At 41.4% G+C, this 22,383-nt stretch overlaps 2 protein-coding genes across 2 annotated transcripts in view; one reads left to right on the top strand and one right to left on the bottom strand.

The window, feature by feature from the left end:
* The window catches only part of LOC111840294 (inactive dipeptidyl peptidase 10), a 42,666-nt gene extending 35,036 nt beyond the window's left edge, over positions 1-7,630 (bottom strand). Inside the window, exon 1 of the mRNA XM_023804948.2 lies at positions 7,376-7,630. Coding sequence (XP_023660716.1) covers positions 7,376-7,414 — 39 coding nt within the window. The 5' untranslated portion in view covers positions 7,415-7,630. The remainder of the gene's footprint in view (positions 1-7,375) is intronic.
* Positions 7,631-9,172: 1,542 nt separating this feature from the next.
* racgap1 (Rac GTPase activating protein 1) lies at positions 9,173-22,370 on the top strand. The gene is made up of 17 exons (XM_023804972.2): positions 9,173-9,327; positions 10,317-10,404; positions 10,496-10,698; positions 11,179-11,321; positions 11,418-11,487; positions 11,595-11,648; positions 11,722-11,799; positions 11,896-12,013; positions 15,188-15,330; positions 18,476-18,640; positions 18,751-18,846; positions 19,126-19,324; positions 19,440-19,545; positions 20,132-20,264; positions 20,454-20,583; positions 20,876-20,984; positions 21,252-22,370. The coding sequence occupies exons 2-17, from the start codon at positions 10,320-10,322 to the stop codon at positions 21,325-21,327; spliced, it is 1,908 nt and encodes a 635-aa protein (XP_023660740.2). The 5' UTR covers positions 9,173-9,327; positions 10,317-10,319; the 3' UTR covers positions 21,328-22,370.
* Positions 22,371-22,383: the final 13 nt, after the last annotated feature.

Here is a 22,383-nt window from a genome sequence, read left to right as displayed (position 1 = left end):
TCTTTTAATAATAATTTCGCAAAAGAGCCAAATTACTTATTTAGAAAATTTATTTAGGGAAAAAAAAAATTCCCTCTATACAAGCATGATTACAGGTGTGTAGGAATTCTTCCACTTCTGCGTGAGACTCAGATGCACAAACGAGGTGTAGCGACCCGTCTCGCTGGCAGCTTGGAGACCCTGCGACAGGCCAGAGACACCGTCGCCTGTAGCTCTGCGACTGCCCAAGACATCTGCGAGAGCAGATCGATACGAGGGCAGCCACATCACAATAGGGGAAGCAATTAATATTATGAGCACACCAGGCTGTGGAGGAAAAGTATTACAACAGATATGCCTTTGAGGTACAGTGCTTAATAACGCATTGTAGGCTAAGGCTTTTCTAAATCTCTCTCTCCCTGAACAAAGCACAGAATGTCTTCATGGAGGTTTAGAAGTGTCTTTGCACTAAACTTTATAAATATTAAAAATTCTGTCCACTTAATGATGCAGAATAGGGCGTAGAGACAATTCTCAGATACCATAATCACTGTGCTTCCTATGCACAGGAGTCGATTTGTATAGATTTAGGTTCCAGCCATTAAACCTATTCGCAAATTAGACTCCAGAGATGCCTCTTGCTTGCAAGCACAAAAACAGCACAAGCATGTTGCCAAGGGAAGAGTCACAGAACTAGCAAAAGCCGTAAAAGAGTTGGGGTTGATTTGCATTTATAACCCGGACCCATTCACAAAAAAATTGTGGGTATTTTTTCAACGCCCTGTCATTTAGCATGACGGCATCACGAGGATAACAGTCCTCCATCGCCACTTGGTGACCAAAAGTTTAATTCCAGATTTGCATCCCTTTCAATGGGTTATGAAAATTGGCGGCACAGAAGCATGTGGGAGGTAGGGGGCGCAGTGACTGAGGGACGCCGAAAAACTGTCAGCTAACTCAACGGTAGAAAAGCGAAGAAAAGCGCAGTGAAACGGAATGCTCTGGAAGCATCAGCACTCAGCACTGAGGCATCAAGGCAACTAGTCGGAATCTGCATATGGAGGATAATGTCTACTGACAAGTATTTGCTTCTCAGACGAAAAAGACTTCTTGATGTTCCTTGATGTTCTGCCAAAGTTTTTCCAAAAGTAAGTTTTGGGGGGGAAAAAATGCTTGATCTGAGCTCCAGTCCAAAAACTCCTGTAAATGATGGCAAAACTGGGGCTGCTCAGTCAGAAAAGTCCTGCGGCAGTGGTTCTGTCAAACGTGAGGGCAGTTACTGATCAACACGCACAAGGGCTAGTTAGCCAGGCCTCTCCATCTGTTATTGGTGTGTCTGCTCCATAAACTCCTCCCAACCTGGAGAAACATTAATATAACCATCTTATAATTACAATGCAACTCGGCCCTTTAATCTGGAAAATGAAGATTTTATTAATGAGATTTGTAAGATCAGGTGTCTGTGTATTTAGTAAATGGAGCAAATAGAAAAAAAACTGGAGATTAATCCTACTTTAAATCAATGATGCACTTATGCACTTCCATTAGGGTTATAGGACATATTGTATGCATATTCGAGTGTGTGAACTGTGCAGACTAGCCAACTAAATGTGATTGGACCATCTGGAAAGGCAAGGCTCGCTGTGGGCGATGGAACCGGCAGCCGTAAGTGTCAATGTGCATGTATGGGTGCGTGTGCAGTGCTGCACTGCGCCTTGTTCCGTCTCAGCATTCTCACAAACCGAACCATCTGCTCGAGCTGGCCAGGCCGCTGGTGAAAGAGGTGACCGCTGCTCCAGAAAGCCATCTCTACGAGCAACACGCTGCCAACACCCACGTCTCCCAGAATGCCAAGCATGCGATAGTGCACCCGCGTCTCGCTGAGCCACAGAGACAAACAGCTAAACACCAATCGCTGCAAGCAGCACTGTTCACACCTTAGTAAACATTTTATGTTGTCTATGACAATGTCAAATATCACTTTCTTACCATCCATGGTGCATTCAGGTGACTCGCAACACCTTCGTTGCCAAAAAGTGCCAAAAAATGGTATTTTTCTTCGTTATTTAGGGTCGCGCTTATTAACGACAGAATTATTAAACGGAGCACATTCCAAAGACGTGAGGGCAATTCCAACTTCCACAGCAGAATTGCTTGTGAGATCCATTCCTTTGCTAATAACTTTAAAATGTACGGCCAAGAGGTACCAGCCCGTTGCTGATGAAATACCAATGGGACTGTTCTTGCCCCAGCTGGTGTGTATCACAGGAAATCAGTGAATTCCTATTCTGTTTGTGAGGCTTGACTATGGAGAGGGTTGGATGGTCGGAGAGGCAGTTATTTATGCACACAGCAGATACTCACTTGCAGGATGAGAAATCAAAGCCACTTAATACAATGGGTTCTTAGATGCTCCAAACGTTAACGGATGTCATGAACATTATTAAGCAGAAGCATACGGCTGTGTACTGACTGTTATGGCATCACACTTTGCAGAGGGAATTACTCTCCTTAAAGGACAGCTCTGGATGGCTTCTTTCTCCTCGCATGATGCTGCACCAGATGTAGAAGCAACATCACTGACAGAAATAAAGAATAATGAACGAAGAAACAAACTAGGAAGCCAACTTTATAACAGGAGTAGACACTAGGTGGTTTTGGTGTTACACATCCCCTGTGGTCAGCAAATAATTAAACGATCAAATTAGTAGTTACACAGGATAAAGGAAGCCAACTACACAATAACATGATTCCACTCCACTTTTACACGCGAACAACCAAATTCACCTGCAGCCCCAGAGGGGCATTCAATTTTATTGGTAAAACCCAGCCCTATTATTATAAAGCCAAATGTCCTATTAAACTTGTGTGGGAAATCAAGGTTATATGCCACATCAGGGATCCTCAAATTACGGCCCTCTCCTAGGTTGTCACCTGTCCCTTACGTTATGCGATCGTCCCGTATTGGAACATAAAATGGTGTGTCCTGAATTGAATCGGAAACATGATTTGTCCCATATTTTCCAGGGACCGACTTATGTCTCATTTCCAAGCCCGCTGGTGACATGCAAGTGGCTGTCGACATATAGGTCTAAAGGAGAGAGAAGATATCCGTGGGTCAGCCCTGTCCCAGGCGACGTATACAAGGCAAATAATACAGCTAAAGAGCAGGTGACATTTCCTGAGGCAGACATGGTGTATTGTTGTTGCTGAATTAATTTTAAGCTGCTCACGTTAGCCTATATTATACTGTAACCAACAAAACTAGGCAATAGCTTCTACAGAAACAGAGAGACTGTTTATTTATTTATTTAATACAATGTATTTTCTAGGGAATGCCTGCAGTCACTGACTGTTTCAGTGTGTTTAGGACATACAGGATGTCATCCCTCTTTTTCAATCTAAGTGTGTAATTGTTGGTGGGTTTTGTTGCTTTGTCTTGCAATAAAGCACTTCAAAATGTATGCATTGGTTTCTCCAAAAATGATAGCACCCCCCGGGTGGAGGGGTGCACATGCCTCGCTTGCTCACATTGAAGGTGGTGACCTACCTGCTCCCTCCAAGGTCCGGGAATCGCCATCAGATTCGCAGCGGCTGGCTGACCCCCGCGAATGACGCGCAGTGTCCCCGCAACCTGTTGCTCTTCCTGCTATTCAGCGGTGGTCAAATTATCCAGCAAGAAATTTATATAATTTATATAATAAATGCATAAAATGACATTATCACTACGGTTAAAACATTTGAGGACTCCTGTGCTACATGGTGAATTTTGTTCATATAATTTCCACAAATATCACTGGCAGGCTAACTGCATGCCATAGAGTGTCCCATACACCACTTATATACAGTATGCAAGTTACATATAACTTATATATAATCCATATCCTTATAACTTGGTAATTAAAGTACAGGGCTGTTGGTCTTAGGGCATTGGTTAAATTAGGATAAAACCTGTCAGATCTTAGATGAATAAGAAAATCAATTTGGAGGAATTTTAGCATTTTAATAGATTAAGCCGAGAGCTCTGCAAGAGCCAGACCCATAGTCATAAAAATATGAATAACCTACTATACAAAAAAATAACAAAATTCCACATGCTGACGTGACAGGCCCCCAGTCAGAAGACCTTTGTTTCTTTCTCTTCAATATTCTGGAGAATCCATCGGTAACCTATCCATCTTCATTTATAAATGCAGCTCTGTTCCTTCTAATCTAATTAGTTTTTCATATCACTGTATTGTGTAGGTTAAAATCGTAGACATATTCACACCCACGGAGAGGGTAATGAGCGATTCATGCGCACACACACAAACAGAAATGATAAATTAAAGGGGAAATGAGACCAGCATACTGAATGTTAAAGTCCTTGGTAAATCAAATTAAAACCCACTCCACTGTGCTCTCTCCTTGTATCCTTTTATAAATCACAATATGAAAACAAGACTGCAGTACAACAATTACTGAGTCTTCCCTTCACCTAAACGGAACCTTTTCAATCTACACTCACTCAGTGATACCACACAATAAAGGTCACTTGAATGCATACTGGGAAATGCAGCTGGTATCCCAAAAGAAAACAAACTATATCTATAACATATCTGTGTCTTAGGGGTTGTGTTGTAAACACCCAACATATCTTAGTATTAATATCTTTATAAGGGAGCCATATATGGAGAAACTTATGCAGCGTAAAGTTTTAATTGAATTTTCATAACATACAGGCCTATGGCTTATTTTTGCTAACAATTCAAGTACCGTATCTATTAAGTTCTGGTATGATAAATTAAATTTCCAACTCATAATTACTACTTCGCTTATTAGGCCGATAGCATGTTACTTCCTAACGGTCTTGTAAAAATGAACTGATGGCTAATACATTAATGGCTGTAACTAACCGTATAATATAATGTCAGCAAACTAGATTGTTGAACAGGAGTTTGTCTCTATATTAAATCTGCTGAATTAATGAAATGTTAATGAAAGATGTAGCAATAATGTGGAAAATGTATGCAGGAGCTCAGCCCCTAAGCAAGAAAAAATACATCTAAATCTTGGTCAATCTAGTAACACAAAACATACAAAAAATTATTAAAGCGAGGGTAAGGAAGCTAGTGCAGTGAAGTGTTTGGTAGCCTGATGGTGATGTTTGTGGACCATGTAGCCATCAGCCAGTTTGTTATGTGGGTTCTGAATTTTGTAGAATAATGCATTAGTCTTTGGTAATAGGTAAGCTGTCCAACACAGAGTGTGCAACTTAGAACACCATGCTGTGTCTCTGAGATCCTTTGCTCACCTTACGTCGCCGATACAAATGTCAAACATCATTTTCACAGAGCAATTTCCTCAGCACCCATGGTGCATTCAGCGAACAAAAGTCTGTCTGCGATGCAGAAAACTACAATCATGCTGTGATCAGTAGAATATATTAAATGACTCACAACACCTGTTAAGTTGCCCAGGAGTACCAGAAAATTCTATTTTCCTTTGTAATTTAGGGCAGGACTTTACACGTTTGAGATCCTTAGTTTTTTTCCTTGATATTTTAATGATTATCACATTCTATTGCATTACACTGGCAGAAGTATTTTCCTTTAAACAAAGCTATAATATAAAGTATTTATTGAGTAATTTTGGACAACATGGCTTCAGTGCAAAATATTGTACCGTTAGAAGATGTTTTCACGATCTATGGTTTGTGGGCAAGAATCTGGCCTTTTTATGTACTTCTCCAAATTAAAACTATTATGATGTAAATAGAAGCAGGTGGTTTGTACTTTTGAATGTCATTCTTAGGAAAAAAAGAGGATGCCTTTTGTAAACACGGGGATACCCAGAAAAGGGTGAACATGGGCAGTGGTGGTTTAATGGTTGGGGAAGTGCACTTGTAATTGAAAGATTGCAGGTTCGAATCCCCAACCAGCAAGGCACCACTGGTACCCTGAGTAAGGTACCGCCCCCAAGCACTGCTCCCCGGGTGCTGAATTAGCTGCCCCCCAGCTATGTCACATATGGGTTAAATGCAGAGGACACATTTTGTTGTTTTGTGCTGTGGTGTGTCAACAATGACAACTAATCACTAAATTCTAAAAATGCTTTTCACGCAGCTGCTTTCCATGCTCAGTCCCACTAAGTGTGACAGCCTACCAAGATATTCCCTCAGCAAATATAACAGTGACGTGAATGTGCACTGCAATACAGTATGTCAGGCTGTCCAAAGAACGACAGAGAATGGAGAGGTTTTCCCTAAAGGATGATATATAAATATTTAGTCGATTTTAGATTAATACAATTTTACGACCCTCTATACACCGAAATGACAATAACACAATTTAATGCTTCTATTCGTTTAGTCTGAAATCGCCGTTCTAAAACGCTGTGTAATCCACTTTACACTGTTCATATCTATAATTTGAGTGGAATACTGATAAAATAACTTCTCAAGCTGGTCCAGATTTACTTTAAAAGCCTCGCGTACATTACTGACATATTAAGTAACGGGATCCACCATACCCAAGCAGTTTTAACAGATGTGTATAACAGTATCTCAGTTGTGTTTTGCAGAATTCACGCGAAAGTGCTGCAGATGAGAGAACCACGTATAATTGGAGCAGCACCGTTAATTACGGCGCGTTGCCTAATGCCGCCCCTCCTCCGCCGTTTTACTGGCGCCAGTCGCTTTCCGCACCACCCAGCACTACAGCGCCCTGTCCACGCGCAAAACCAGTCAGGCAAAGCACGCATTTCTGTTATCAGACGAGATTCCGCGGGTTTGCAACCGCAAAGCAATTATTCGTGATGAGCAATTTAGCAGTTATACCTGTCTCGAAGATAACAGGTTTAATTTTCCGTACAGCGACACACTGCTTTTGGATTAACTTAACATAGACAATAGCTTCAAGTAGTGAAAGTGATTATTCAGAGACCACTGCAGTGCTCGATATAACTAACAAAATAAATGGCATATTGATGGTTTCAGAAGTATGAATGACAGGCCAAGAGTGTGAAGTGTAATTTAGCATTTGGGAAACAATAAGCATTGAGAATCTTGATAGGGTAGAACTGCAAGATACAAACGGACAAAATCTAAGAAAAAAATTTCCATTGAAAATGCATCGTTCCTTAAAATCAATCATACCGTTTCTTTTAATGCACACAAATTGATAGATAAAAATACACACAGCTTCAGACGCACACACCTCCCTGCCGTGCCTAGGGCGGTCTGCGGACCCACACGGTAAAGACACCACACTGTAGAAATGTGAATGAAAGCTTCTTCAGTTTGACTAGTGCGCCAAAGAGCTGAGGCTTATACTGTGCGCATCACTTTGGAGTCTCCATGCTGCCAATCAAACACAGTCGAAAACTGTTTAAGCACATGCATTTGAGTGTAAATTACCAGGTCTGTAGACACATTCTGTTGCGTGGTGGCGATCATTCTTGCTGCTTTAAATGAACGTTTTATCGCAACATGCAAACACGCGGCACTCCTCGTTTTCAGATCGAGATCTTTTGATACCCCCTTGCTCTTCGAACACTTCTGATGGTGAATCCCGCATCACAACCTTTGGGGCTCTCAGTTGCTCAACTAACAAACGCGAATCACTCGACTGGAAATACTTTAACACCCCCTACTCTCTCACTCCTGCGCTCTCTCTCCTTCTCTGTATATCTCGCTCTCTCACAATTTCATTCGTAACAAATACGTACACAAGAGATTCTAACTTACCCCGTCCTAGACGTGAGGTCAATAATATTGAATAGCTCCGGAATTAATTAAGACAACATTAGAGTCTGTAAATGCTTTCCTAAACACAGCTATCCCAAACGCAGTAATAACCATAACCTTTCCCTTATTATTCTTGTCATTTTAACCATTCCATTTTACATATGAAACAATACCTTTGAAGGTCCATTTCTTGGCACCTGTCTTAGGACCCCAAAGATACATCAGTTAATGTCAGTTGTCAAGAGAGATTTCACTAAGCCTGTTTTTACCCTCAGTTCACCTGGTTGTTTAAGGGTATGCTGCCATTTTCTGGACGCAAATCATTCACTCATTTAATTGTCATTCATTAAACATCCTTCCGATTCCTTATAAGCAACGTGTTAAGATATAAAGATGCTTGTTCTTTATTTTTAATGGAGTGCCATCTGTACTGTGCATATGTTCCTGTTTCAATAAATATTGTCTTTAGATGAGTTACATTGGCTCATCACATACAGAACTGAGGTATCTATCTGTATTTCCATTTGCAGTGATACATGTTTGTTAATTTTCACATTACTTGTAGAAGCGTAATGCTAACATCTCATAAACTATATCAGTTATGAATCGATTATGATTGTTAATTTGCACTGGTTTTCAAACATGTTTTCCTAACTTGATACAATTATCTGCTTCAGTTATGTGGTCATAAGCAAAACAAATGTGATTCTGCAAGTCTGACATTTAGTTCATGTGAGTGGTTCACCTTGTGCATTTACTGAGGATCAGCAACTGAGGATCGAAAACAATCATTTATGCAAAACGTCAGTTATTTACTTAGGGGTAGCATTGATCTAACCCGATATTGATCTCATGTATAAATAAAAGTTTCACAACGTTGAGGAGGGCGGTGGACAGATTGGAAATAATGAGCTACTATAGCAAAGCTCATGGCATTCAGTTCTTTAATTGGTCTCATTCATTTGTCAAATTAAAATTATGTGTTTTTTTATACTTATAAACTTTCCCTGAAATATCCATAAAATACTTTAAAATTGACTCTTTCAGCAAGCATCAATTTCCTTTAATGCTGGTGGTGCATGTATTTATTGAAATTTGAACAACCGCTACAACTTTTTCACTGATAATTAATGTATTTTTCAAGAAATACATAAATATTGTCTTTAGACAATGTCAGAAATATGGCCTGCACGACTGTTAAAATGTGAAATTCTGTACCTGGCCAAACATTATTATTGTAATTTTGTATTCCTCAAACTGCTTTAGACCCAGATAAATAAATACTTTGATATTTAAACAATATGAAATGTTCTTCGCAGTCAGAGAGCGATGACTCCCATCGGCAGATCCAACGCGTTTGTTGTGCTTTGTTTGAAAAGAGGGAGGGGAGTAAGCGATCTCTCCTGACTCCGCCCACACGTCCAGTGGCTTTCGTGCGTGATGACGACACGTGCGCTCCTTCCTATTGGCTGCCGGCTAAATTTGAAAGGTAACTGGGCTGTTTGTCTCTGGAAAGAAGGCGGCTGGGGTACAGTGTACGATTTACAGCAGTTTGGTGAAATTCAGAGATCTCTGTTCTGGACAGAGCTGAAGTTCTCGGTGCTGGGCTACCTCGTGCAATAGTGAGTAAAAAATATAGAGCGAAAATGTTGTGTTGCACGTGTAATTCTTTGAGTCGGTGTGTCTCACGGATCTGTTCTGTAACGTTTTAGCTGGTAGCGACTGAGTACAGTTTTGTTTGTTAGGTATTCTTTAGAGAACTAATTTAATTAAGTGTCAGTTTATTGTTTGGTATTAAACTGTAGTACATGAAGTCGATGTTTTGCCGTGTAGTTATAGGGTTAATCGTCCATTCGATACTTGTTACAGTTATGCCGAAAAAGGCATCCCTGCCGTAGAATGCATGTATGTCACTAAATGACCGATTGGTCGCTGATCTGAAACGAGTTGAGCTACTTTGTCGAGTTAGGCTACCGTTGTGCTAATCGATAGCCCTTATCCTAACCCTAATCCCCCAATAAAACCCTAACCCCCCAAAAAAAACCCTACACCCAAAAAAACCCCCTAAAAGCTCAACTCGTCAGAACACCGACATGCATTCTACGGCAGGGATGCCTTTTTCGGCCTGTAGCTTGGCTCTGTACAGCTTTTCTTTAGACACTGCTGTGTCGATTCTTCCTTGTGTTTGTGTTGCATCCTTTCTAAGCGAAATGCATCTTGGAGGAGTCCCTAAAACAACTGTAGGCTTGCAAAGCCTAGATTAATCTGTGGTAGCGATTCGCCATGTAATATTATAGCAGGGTTGCCAACTCTCACTCACCTGGCGTGACTCACGCTTACGCAAGCAATCTTACGGCAGACCTATATTATTACATTATAAACCTAAAATTGGCTACATCAAAATCATTGGGGGTTTTGCAAACCATACAGAGTATTTACAAGGTAATTAAACTGTAACACATGTAAATGCGTGTGCAGGCTTTTCTCGAATTGAAAATCTCACTCCATCCAGCTGACCAAAGTTGGTAACCCTGGTTATAGTTATTTTTCCCCCGTGAATGTGCCCGGATCCACACTTGATACAGATGCTTAGCTGTCAGTTTTGTTTCAGGTCATGGACACTGCAGTGCTGACCTTACACAGCCTGCTTGAGAATCTGCGGGCACATGTGGAGGTCTTAAACGAGGGCGTTGAGCCTCGTAAGTCATTGTTCCGAATACTATTTCAGTGAGGCTTCTGTACCCATCTGACACACTAGTGTAAATTTCCGTCCACGTTCCCTTTTTGCAGAGTTAATTCAGATGGCATTGAACTTTGAGGACTGTCGACGTAAATGGCTGAAACTAGAGCAGGACCTGGGTGCCTGCAAAGAGGTGCTGGCTAAAGCAGAGACTGAGAGGGGTGCTTTGGAGGTCAAACTCAAGCATGCTCGCAACCAAGTCGACGTGGAGATCAGACGCCGACAGAAAGCAGAAGCAGAGTGTGAAAAGTTGGTGGGTGCTTCTTTTATTTTGAGGTATCTTGCTTGTTCCTCGCAAGTCAAAGTAAACAATGTGTAACCTTTCTGCAGTCTTAACTTTATCCAGTTGCTTATATTGAAGCAGTTGTGAGTCCGTTTCTCAGGGTTATGACAACTTTTTCATGAACCTTGAAGCGGCAACTTCAGGTTGCATGTCTGCAATCTTGAATGCTGTCTCTCCTTTCATGTGAATGTCGTTTGCATTCCATTCATCAGTTGTACGGGTTAGGAAGGCTTAGGTCAGTCAGCCGGGTAAGGCAGCATCTAACGCCCCTGGAACATTTGGGGTTAAGGACACAATAGGGATGTTATCCCGCCCACTGCCGTGCATGTGTTATTCTGCAATAAACAGCCCTTAGGATGAATTTCTCAGGCTGTATGCTGATGTACCTTGAGCTGAAATATGACTGGCTTGTTGAAGTAAAGGTTTCTGAATGAAAATGTTGATGCACAGGACCGCCAAATCCAGCTGATCAGAGAGCTGCTGATTACAGAGGGCTCCAGTAACAGCATCCAGCTGAATGAGGAGCAGCGCTCAGCTCTAGCCTTTCTCAATGCGCGCACGCAGGTGGCTGCCAACCTTAACGCCAGTCGGAGGTATGCCGTGATGCATGGCCACATGTTTGCAAGTCTATCCTGGTCTGTGGAAGGTTGGAAGGTGTGGTGATGTAATGATTTTTCTTTCTTTTACAGGTTAACCACCATTGATGAATCTGCCTCCATCTTGTCAGATATCAGCTATGATAAGACCGATGATTCTCTGGTAAACATTTTTATTTCGTGAAAGCATGGGGGGGGGGGGGCAATTTCTATTGATATCTGTGTAAGTTATGTTTATTGCTTATTATACTGTTTTTGATTTTGTTGCAGGATTGGGATTCCTCGATTGTGAGGACAGTGCGCCTAAAGAAGCGAGAGAAGAGGGTAAGTGGTTTTTCAAGTCATGACTGGGCGGGTGAATCTGGCGACGTCTATGATACACCTTTATCGGTTTCAGCGTTCATCCCGGAATCACACAGACGGTCCTCCTTGTGCTGCGAAGAAGTCTCGCTCCACTGGCCGAACGTCAGACAAGGCACGTAAAGGGCCGTTTCTGGGGAAGCCTGCCGAAACGGCTGTAATATCAGTCAGGGCCTGTTTCATCTAATGCTGCCTTTTTCTTCCCCTCTAGGGGAATGAATCTATTGTGGCAAAGACTACAGTGACTGTTCCTGCTGATGGAGGACCAATCGAGGCAGTCTCCACTATAGAGGCCATTCCTTACTGGACAAGAAGCAGAAGAAAGACTGGTAAGGAGTCTGTGGTACTTTTTAGCCCTTGAGCGAGGGAATGCCTTAAAGATATAGGAAACTCCTAAGTGTTGATCGTGTTGCTGTCATTATCTTTATTTTGAATGATTTACTCTAAAGGTAGCACTATGGAAATAGTTTGGACTGATGGTTTGATCCTTTTTCCTGTTAAATTTATAACCATTGTGGATAAATTGTCAATGAATAGCATCAGCCAGTACATAGCTGAAGGGAAATTTAAAAAAAAATTATAGCAACTTTATTTTCTATCCACCGTTCCTGCCGAGGGTCTCAATGGCAGCATTTTGTGCGGGTTAGACCAGACCTCTCTGTCCAAGGCACAGGACAGAAAGATATAGCAGAAAAGCAAAAAGATACATTAATGCATGAAATGTTAGTGGTACAAAACTAATCCCATTTGCTCAAATTTTTTTCTCCACTGCTTCTGTTTCTTACCTGCATTTCCACGTTACTACCAAGATAAAGCTTGTCAGTCGGAAAGTTTATCGCTGTGAGGGACTAAAAACAGAGTAGGGACTAAAAAGGATCTGGAACTGCCTCCGAGGAACTACATTTGGACCAAGTTCCTGTGAAGTGAATATGACAAAAGTTCCTGGTTCCTGAAAAGTTCCTGTGGTGTGAAACAGTCCTGTATCTGTCTCAGGATCTGTGAATTCCTCACCCTTTCTTAATGTGTTCAAAAAACTTGTTGACTACTTGTACCTCCTTTAGGTCATTGCCCATAACTCATGGTTATCTGTGAAGATGGGGGCTTGCATTAACTAAATCATGAGTATCACCACCACAGATTTGCTTTGTGCCTACAAAATTGTAGCCTCTTGAGCTGATCTGCCTGTCAGTCCCGCATTCCCTCTTACCCTCAGTGTCACTAGCTCCATATACAAGATGTCCTTTTGCTTTGGGCAGCCTTCTTTCCAGTACCTTGGAATACGCTTTCCCAGGGAGGCCCAGAAATCTAACCCCCTCTATAGTTAGAACGTATATCTCTATAGAGGTACTATATTTGCCATCCCTGCAACATTGAAGAGCGATATCACTCCAACATCATCTCTGGATGGATTTCTTCTGCTGCTGCAACCTTTCCATCAGACATCTCAGACCACCCCAGGGACTTCACCTGAAATGATATAGATTCACCAGAAATGATCAACACCGTCTTTACCAGGTGGTGGAGTTCCTCAGATGCCCTTTCCACTGCTTGGTAATATCCCCAGAGTTGGTTAACACTTCCCTATTTGGGCTGGACCTACCCTGAGACATTGGATGGTTTGCCAAAACAATTTTAGGGCCTCTAAGAACCCCTGCAATACAAGACATTTGGCATCTGACTTCCTCTGCTGCAGCTTTTCAGTGCCTTTTTGGATCTCTCAGGAGACCTCTGCAGTGTCTTGAAGGCCACAAGTCCATGCAGTTTGCCTGTTGGCCATAGCTTTTTGCAGATGCAGCAGTAATTGAGGCCTTGAATGTGGTCCATTCTCTGTCTCAATCAATCAATAATTTATTTATATAGTGCTTTATGACACAAAAACTGACCAAGGTGCTTCACAAACAAAAATAAAATATAAAAATAGGAGATAAATTAAAACTGACTGAAATAATACAAAATGCGGTTCTGTCTCTATCCCCAGTCGCACTCTGCATAAATAGTTTTTTTCTGGAACTGAGAGTTAATTTCATATGGAAGCTTTAGTCTGATGTTCCTGGGAAACCTTCATTACCTGTCTATTTTGCCACCTTGTCCACTGAATAAATTCACCACCAACTGGTCATCAACTTAACTCTTTCTTCACCCAGCTGTCCAAAATATGTGGCCTTAAGTCTGACCCAACTATAAAGTCAATCATTCACCTTTGGCCTGGAGTGCTCTGGCACCTTGATTGATATTTGTAAACATTATGTTTGAACGTAGTAATATGGATAATCCATATCTTGCACAGAAGTCTAACATTTCAGTGCTCAGGTTTAGATATGGAAGACCTTTTCTTCTTCATCCTGCTCCTCTATTCTTCAACACATGAGCCTTGAGGTCCTGGAGGACCATAGAAGTTATCGATTGTATCTTTTCAGCGCCTTGCCCACTTTCTCTAAGAAATGGGGCTCCTACACAGTGGAAAAGTGTGGAATTTGATTTTGGTGTTTTTCCGTTCTGGGTGTGGAAGAGGGGAAAAGTTTGGAAATAGACTATTGCAAAAATTGGCCTACTTTTTGTATAAAAAAAAATCCAAATTTACTTATTTTGATGAAATTCCCACTGTTGGTTAGTAACTCCAGAATGTGTACAGAGCACACATTGTTACACCAACATTACAAGCCAAGGAATGGTGTCTGTGGTATGCATGCTTGAGTAAGAAATATTGATATACACTGATCAGCCATAACCTTAAAACCACTGAAGGGTGAAGTGAATAACATTGATTATCTCATTACAATAGCACCTCTCAAGGATGCTGATATATACCATGCCTTTGTTTCTCAAACCCGCCCTCTGGGTCCCCCATGCGGTTAAGTTTTTGGTCCCTCCCCATTCCCAGGAAATTGGACCGTCTGTGGATCCCCCAGCACTGGTTCGAGAAACACTTTATTTGGAAAGTGGACAGTCATTTCTTAAAGTTAATGGGCAAACATAAGGATATGAGCAACTTTGACAAGGCTTGAATGCCTAGACGACTGGGTCAGAGCCTGTCCAGAAGGGCAGGTATTGTGACTGGCCGGTTAAGGATCCCAAATGTGAGCGGAAAGCAAAATGCCAAGCATTCAAAATTGTTCAGCTTTTCAAGCAGAAGCAACTAACTGATCCTGGCAAGGGCAAGACTGGCCCTATAAACCCCCTATCCCCCCTCCCCCAGACATACACAAACACGCATTTTAAAATTGAAAGTCTGGTAAGTGTGTAGAAACCCTTTAGGAAGGCGATTCACTCTGAACTGCGGTATGATGTGTACATAGTTTCCCACTAAGCAGCATAGAGGAAACTCCTGCTATCCCCACTCCTGCCTGAGGTCTTCCTCTGGGGAACTCCAGGGTAGCAGATACGGAGATCCTGAACCACACAGCCCCCTCTACCATGTTAAGGTCACAACCCTGAGATGGGATTTTTGTAGCATTTAAATACCAACCAGACTGAACTTTTTGTTTTATTTTATTTTTTTTAAGGTGTTCAAGGTTGGGACACAGATTCTCTTAAGTCTGAAGATGTGTTCAAGGCCCCGACCGTCCCTGAGAAGGAGGCACGAGTTGAACCTGGGACGCCTCAAGGCAACGGTGGGGTTCGTCTCCATGAGTTCATCTCCAAAACGGTATGTTCCACCATTTAAAGTTGAAATACCACCAGATTCTTTGATCAAGAATATACTGCTCTATTGTAAGCCTTAATCTAACCACGAGTTCTTTTCCCCATTAGTTTGAAAGACTTTGATGTACTTTTTTGTGTAATTTGAGGATTGGATACTTTGCGATACCACAATGGAAAATGATCCAAACAGTAGTTCTTGGAAATTCTACTTTTTATTTAAATGTGTCCTCCTTTAATAAATTGATTTACGCTATATGGACAAATGTATTGGGGTACACCTCTTAATCACTGAATTCAGGTTTCACTCAGACCCATTGCTACGGGTATATAAAGTCAAGCACATGGTCATCCAGTTGGATTTACAAACATTTGTGAAAGAATGGGTCATTCGGAATAGCTCAGTGATTTCAAGAGCGGTACTATCATAGGATGCCAGCTTCACAATAAATCAGTTCGTGAAATTTTCTTCCCTGCTAGATATTCCACAATCAACTGTAAGTGGGATTATTTAAAAGTAGAAGAACTTGAGAACAACAAACTCAGCCAGAAAGTGTCAGACCTCATAAAGTAACAGCAGGGTTGCATAGTGCCCAAGTCATCAACGCTGTGTTGACTCAGTAACAGCAGGGTTTCAAACTTCTGGCCTTAACCCCAGCAAAAAAAACTGAGCCGGGAGCTTCATGGAATGGGCTTCCATAGCCAAGCAGCTGCATGCAAGCCTCGTATCGCTAAGCACAATGCGAATTGTTGGATGGAGTGGCGTAAGGCACACTGCGACTGGACTCTGGAGCAGTGGAAACCTGTTCTGAGTCTGGGTTTGGTGGATGCCAGGAGAACATTACCTTCCTGACAGCATTGTGCCAACTGTAAAGTTTGGTGGAGGAGGGATAATGGTATGGGGTTGTTTTTCAAGGGTTGGGCTAGGGCCCTTAGTTCCAGTGAAGTCTTAATGCTTCAGCTTGCCAAGACATTTTGGACAGTTCAATGCTTCCAACTTGGTGGGAATAGTTGGGGAAAACCATTTTCTGTTCCAGCACGACTGTGCCCCATTGCACAAAGAAAGGTCCATGAAGACATGGTTGGGTGAGTTTTTTGTGGAAGTACTTGAGTGGCCCTCACAGAGCCCTGACCTCAAACCCATCTAACACCTTTGGGATGAACTAGAATGGAGATTACGAGTCAGGCCTTCATGTCCAACATCAGTGCCTGACTTCACAAAGGGTTGTTTGGATGAATGGGCAACAGTTCCTACAGACACACTCCCAAATTTTGTGGAAAGCCTTCACAGAAGAGTGGCAGCTGCTATAGCTGCAAGTGGGGGACCAACTCCATATTAATGCCTATGGATTTAGAATGGGGGGGGGGGGTCATAAAAGTTCCTGTAGGTCTAATGGCCAGGTGACCCAATACCTTTGTCCATGAAGTGTATTTGTACACTTGGAACTCCTACAAACCTTGAAAGTGAGTCCTTACTGATATTCCTTCAGTATTTCCAAATAACTGCAATGAAATAATTGTTGCCACTCTATACAAATTGCCAACAGGGAAATACATTATTGCAGTTTTATTGTAGTTCAGTGTTACTATATGGCATACCCATTTTTCCATTATGGTACCAAATTGCCATATGGCAACATCCATATTTTCTCAATTTACTGTTAAACTACCTTAGTTGATTTCTGAACATCAACATCTATTTAACTTGCCAAATATGCACATAAATGTACAGGAATCCGTATAGGAATCTACTGCCTTCTGTCTAAGGGATACCGTAGGAAAGAGTCAATGAGGCAAATTCCAATGTCGTGACTTGTCAAGCGCCACATAATTGGTTATCTTAAGGCCTATCTTTTTAATTCCAACAATTCAATGTTTCTTTTCTGGATAATGAGTGAAGAGATGTTGCCGAATGGCAACACCATACCAGAGGGGTTTGTGTATTTATTTACTGGCCACCTGGGAGCTGATTCGCTCATCAGGCATTTAAGTCAAGAAATGTGCATTTTGAGTTAAACATCATCTTCCCTCATCAGCGCGAGAACTCGCTGCACTTAACCTGAAAAAGAAGGCATGGTGGTGCAAGAGTTAGAGGGTTACATCCTCTGATTTTGGTGACAAGCGAAACACAGAACATCGTCTATTTCGCGTACATTCCAAGCATTATTGAAATCCGCAGTAAGTTTTATTGTGCAAATGAAGGCATGGCAGTAGCTTACTACACTTATTTGGTAATTCTCACGGATATACAGAAGAGGATTAGGGTCACCAATCTCACCATGAAGGTATTATTTGAATTCTGACTTTAATCTCAGAATTCTGAGGGGAAAAAAGAGTCAGAATTCAAATAATATTTTCATGGTGACTCTAATCCTCTTCCGTACGGAAAAACCCATACATCTTGTGGGTGTAGAATGGTTAAGTTAGGTGAGTGTCCTGGTCAGGTACAGAAACGCTTCAGCACATCAAAACAATGGGGGAGTATTCTGGTTGCCTGGCTGTCCCACTCTCTCATGTGCACCATGCATTCACCGTGGCTTTTGAACCTTTTTTTTTCCCTTTTCATTAATTCAATTGAAATTATTTTTTTTTGTTACCCACTCACTGAGCTTGATTCACCTTACTAGGTGTGGTGACAAGGCAGATGTCACTTGAACTTTGTGTAACGGTAATATACTTTGTGTATTAATAATTTCTATATATTGCGTTATACCATTCTTATATACTTATAGGAATTATTCACATCCATTTTGGCTTGTAGCATTTGTTTTTAAATGTTGCTCATTAGAAAGTTTTATTACACGTTCAGCTTTCCGAAGACTGCAGTATTACATTTGACCATGTAGAGGTGCGTGACTTGATACAGCCCCCCAGAGCACATAGTGAAGCATGCACTTAAGTCAGTGGCAGAATGTGCTTAAGCGTCATTTATTTGTGACACACCCATGTTTTGGTGCTTTCGTGTGTCTAGCATAAGCGCACTTAAATCCCACACTTAAGTCAATGGGAGAATACGCTTAAGTCAAAACAGCATGTGGCTATGTGGTATTCTGACTTCAGCGCATGGGAGAATCGACCTCTTATTGTGCTGTGACCTTTCTAATTAGTGTCATTCTTATGGTTACAAGAGATGCCTTCCTTCTTGTGTTTAGGTAATCAAGCCTGAATCTTGTGTGCCTTGTGGAAAGAGGATCAAGTTTGGGAAAATCTCTCTGAAGTGTCGAGATTGCAGAGTGGTGACTCACCCAGAGTGCCGAGAGCGATGTCCCCTGCCATGCATCCCCAGCCTGGGAGGCACTCCAGTCAAGATCGGAGAGGTGCGGGACGTTCACATTCGTGTTTAAAAATTATTAATTCCTTCCCCCCAAGGATGTGTGTCTTTCCATTTAATCTGGTTTAGCTTTTCAAAATTGACTTTTGCTTACAGGGCACTCTTGCAGACTATGTCCCTGGTACCTCTCCCATGATTCCATCCTTGGTGGTCCACTGTGTCAATGAGATTGAACAGAGGGGCTTGCATGAGGTAAGTGATGTTTCCCAGTCTGTTACCCTCAGTGCTGTTTTAGACCATAAATCTGGTGCTATGGCTCAGATACTGCATCCTGTCTACGCTCTCACCCTTACATATCCAGTACAGCTTGTGCAAACTTGAAAATCAAGATTCTTTTATTAGGTGGATTAGAATGCAGTTTAACCAGGGATTAATCTCCCCCATTTAAATTTACTGAAGCATCCTATAAAAGCTGCACTTGATGGGCAGATTACTGTGTCCTGTTTTGATTACCATCGTCCTATTTTGTAGACTGGACTGTACAGGCTCTCAGGTGTGGACCGGACAGTAAAGGAGCTAAAGGAGAAGTTCCTGAGGGGGAAGACTGTCCCGGTGCTCAGCAAAGTGGAGGACATTCATGCCATCTGTGGTGTTCTCAAGGACTTCTTGAGGAACCTCAAAGAGCCTCTGCTCACCTTCCGCCTCAATCGGGCTTTTATGGAAGCAGCAGGTGGGTTTGAGTCAGCTGCTTGGGGTTTGGTCGAGATTTTTGTGCAGCCTTTTGTTAGATTCATCTTAATGTGCACTATGTGGATTCTAAGGTATGTATCTGTACTTTGATGCAGAAACCACAGATGACGACAATAGTATTGCTCTGATGTACCAAACGATCAGTGATTTGCCCCAAGCTAACAGAGATACACTGGCCTTCCTTATGATTCATCTCCAGAGGTAGGTCGGCTTAAGTAGTATATTGCTTTGAAAAAGAAGGAAAAATATACCGGGTGGCTATGAAGTCTTCAAGATATTTAGACCTGAACCTTTAGTTATGCTTTTATTCCATCTTTCAGTCCCACCAGGAAATACGACAGCCTAGTTCTTCAGTCACTGATAGATTTGATTTTTGTTGCACTTTACTGTCCTCAGATCCACTGTAAAACTGTTGAGATACATAAGTGTACAGAGTAGACACACTCATCACACATATACCTCGTAGAAACCAAAATATAAATAAGCATAAGAGTAAATGAGCATAACTTGTTGGCTGCTCATAACCAAGAGGGAATCAGTCCACTTGAAGAAATATCAGATCTCCAAAACTGGTAATGTAACATCACTTTAAACCCTTAAGACTATGAACTTCTCCCACTTGCGTCTCCCCAGCAGAGAAACATTGTGTACTTGCACAACACAGAATGCAACATCTCCGACAGTGTTAGTACATTAATATCAAAGAATGATGAGTATTTATGGCAGCTCAACTGTCCGTCCCTAGATGAAGGGCAGATCTTGGTATCCTTTTTATTTGAACTTTCAGAGTTTCTCAGAGTCCAGATACCAAGATGGATGTTTTTAATTTGGCACGAGTGTTTGGTCCCACCATTGTTGGACATGCGGTACCGGACCCAGATCCAATGACAATTCTACAGGATACAAAACGGCAACCAAAGGTATGAGCAGATTCTTCATGGAGCTGTTCTGTTCTTTCTTTTAAATATTAACATCAATATTTGCTTTCTTATGCCCCTTTTTAAACAAATATTTAGTTCACCAGGCTCCTTCTCAAACCAATTTAATATTCCATCAAGACGCTCCAAACTTGTTTTAATATCTCTGGTAAACTGGGTTTAACTTGATAGGTGGTTGAGCGCCTTCTAGGTTTGCCTGTGGAGTACTGGACCCAGTTCGTGATGGTGGTTCTTGAGCAGGCCAACCCAGATCACATGATCATTGAGAACGCTAATTGCTATGCCACCCCTGAAAACAAAGGTGAGACCTGTTGATTGTATACAATGCAACTATTGGCTCATGTTCTTAATACTGATATGTAATCAATGAAGTGAAATTTGTAACCTTTGAGGGTTGTGCTAGAATTAATTTATTCTAAATGTACGGTGGGAAGGATTTAAATTCACCAAAGAATGTCTTCAGGGAGCTTTACAAAACTTTATAATGGTTGTGAAAGATATTTATATATGTTTGTGTAGGGAGTGATGTGCAACTCCCGATTTGTCAATGATTAACACATTCCTGTGGCCGTTTGGTTGCTTGCTTTTTCCAGTGAGCATGTTGGGGCCTTTGACCACTCCAGAGCACCAGATGAGCAAAACACCATCTTCCAGCTCCTTGTCTCAACGCATGAAGTCTACTCTGAGCAGGACCACACCCAGGTAACCATCTTAATTATTGCTTTGAGTATGATTTTTATAGACTAAAGGAGGGATGAATTGGTGGAGTAGACTGATACTTGTAGGCAGTTCCAGTCAATGCAGAGAAACTTTGACCATTTTACCTCATGTCTCTGTTAATATTTAATTTTTATGGGCTCAATCATTTAGTCCTTTTTTTTTTTTTTTTCTTTTTTTCTTTTAACTGTCCCTCCCTAAGAGCTCCATATGCCGTTCCTTCTGCTTGTTGAACACATCTTCCATTCACAGGTTCGGAAGCAAGAGCAAGTCTTCTCTGGCTGTTGGGCGTCAGGGCAACTTCTTTGCTTCTCCTCTTCTGAAGTAGTAGCCTGGGCACTTCACACAGGGAACTGTGGCAATATTGCAGTGCTTTTATATGTATCATTTATATGTTATCTTACTAAGTGATTCTTTGGCGCAACTTTTTATCTTTGTTATTTTAATTTGCATTGTAATGGACTTTAATTGTCTATTGGTTTTATTTTACTACAAAGGGAAATGTGCTATGGCCCTTTCCTGTTTATATACCCTACGCATTTATGTATCTTTTTAGATTGTCCCGTTTTCCTCATCTAAATATCATGTTTCATCAGCTTTTGGGAACTGTACACCTGTCTTGATTCCACATGTGCTTCCACTTAATCACCTCTCAGGCATACTGTGCAGACACTAATTAGGGGAAGATTGTGTCAAATGTTTTGCTCTTGAAATGGAAAAAACAGATTGGGGAAAATATGTACTTATGCTTTAATTTTGTTGGATTTAGAGGGACTTTTGCTGTGCATCTGTTCCCTTTGGCTTTATTTGATCTACAACAGCAGAATCCTGTTTTTATGTTGTGGTGCTACTCCAGTTTCTGATTAGTGCTACAATGACACATCCCAGCTCATCTTTCAGATGCATGACAGTTTTACTGCTATTCTCAAATGTTAGTTCATGAGTCATGTGAATTTGTACTAAGTGTTGGGATAATCCACCCAGTTCTGGTTGGAAATGAACTTAAGCCTGCAAGTATGTGGCAGGACTGAGCTGTCATTTTATTCATTTGCCAGTTTTTGTATTTTATATGCAGTGTTTGCAGTCTCTTTTTGAACTAATCCTTTTTGTAAATGAATGGTGGATATACACTCCAGTGGTCTTTATCCTCACAAAAAGCCAATTAATATATTACACTGCCATAAAAGGACTAATTTCATATGCTAGTGTTTTGAGTCTTGACCTCACTGTATTTTTACCATGCTACAACAGCTGAAATGGTTTATTGTGACACATCTCGCTTTAAAAAGAAGTGCCTACATTTGTGCTGTCAGGCACACTGCAGGACTTTGGACACTTTTTCACTGAAATACAATCTACGTTTATAACATGCTTGTGTGTGTGT

The sequence above is a fragment of the Paramormyrops kingsleyae genome, chromosome 6 (assembly GCF_048594095.1).
Source record: "Paramormyrops kingsleyae isolate MSU_618 chromosome 6, PKINGS_0.4, whole genome shotgun sequence".
NCBI lineage: Eukaryota > Metazoa > Chordata > Actinopteri > Osteoglossiformes > Mormyridae > Paramormyrops > Paramormyrops kingsleyae.
The sequence above is the reverse complement of the archived record's forward strand: the minus strand, read 5'-3'. Positions and strand labels throughout refer to the sequence as shown.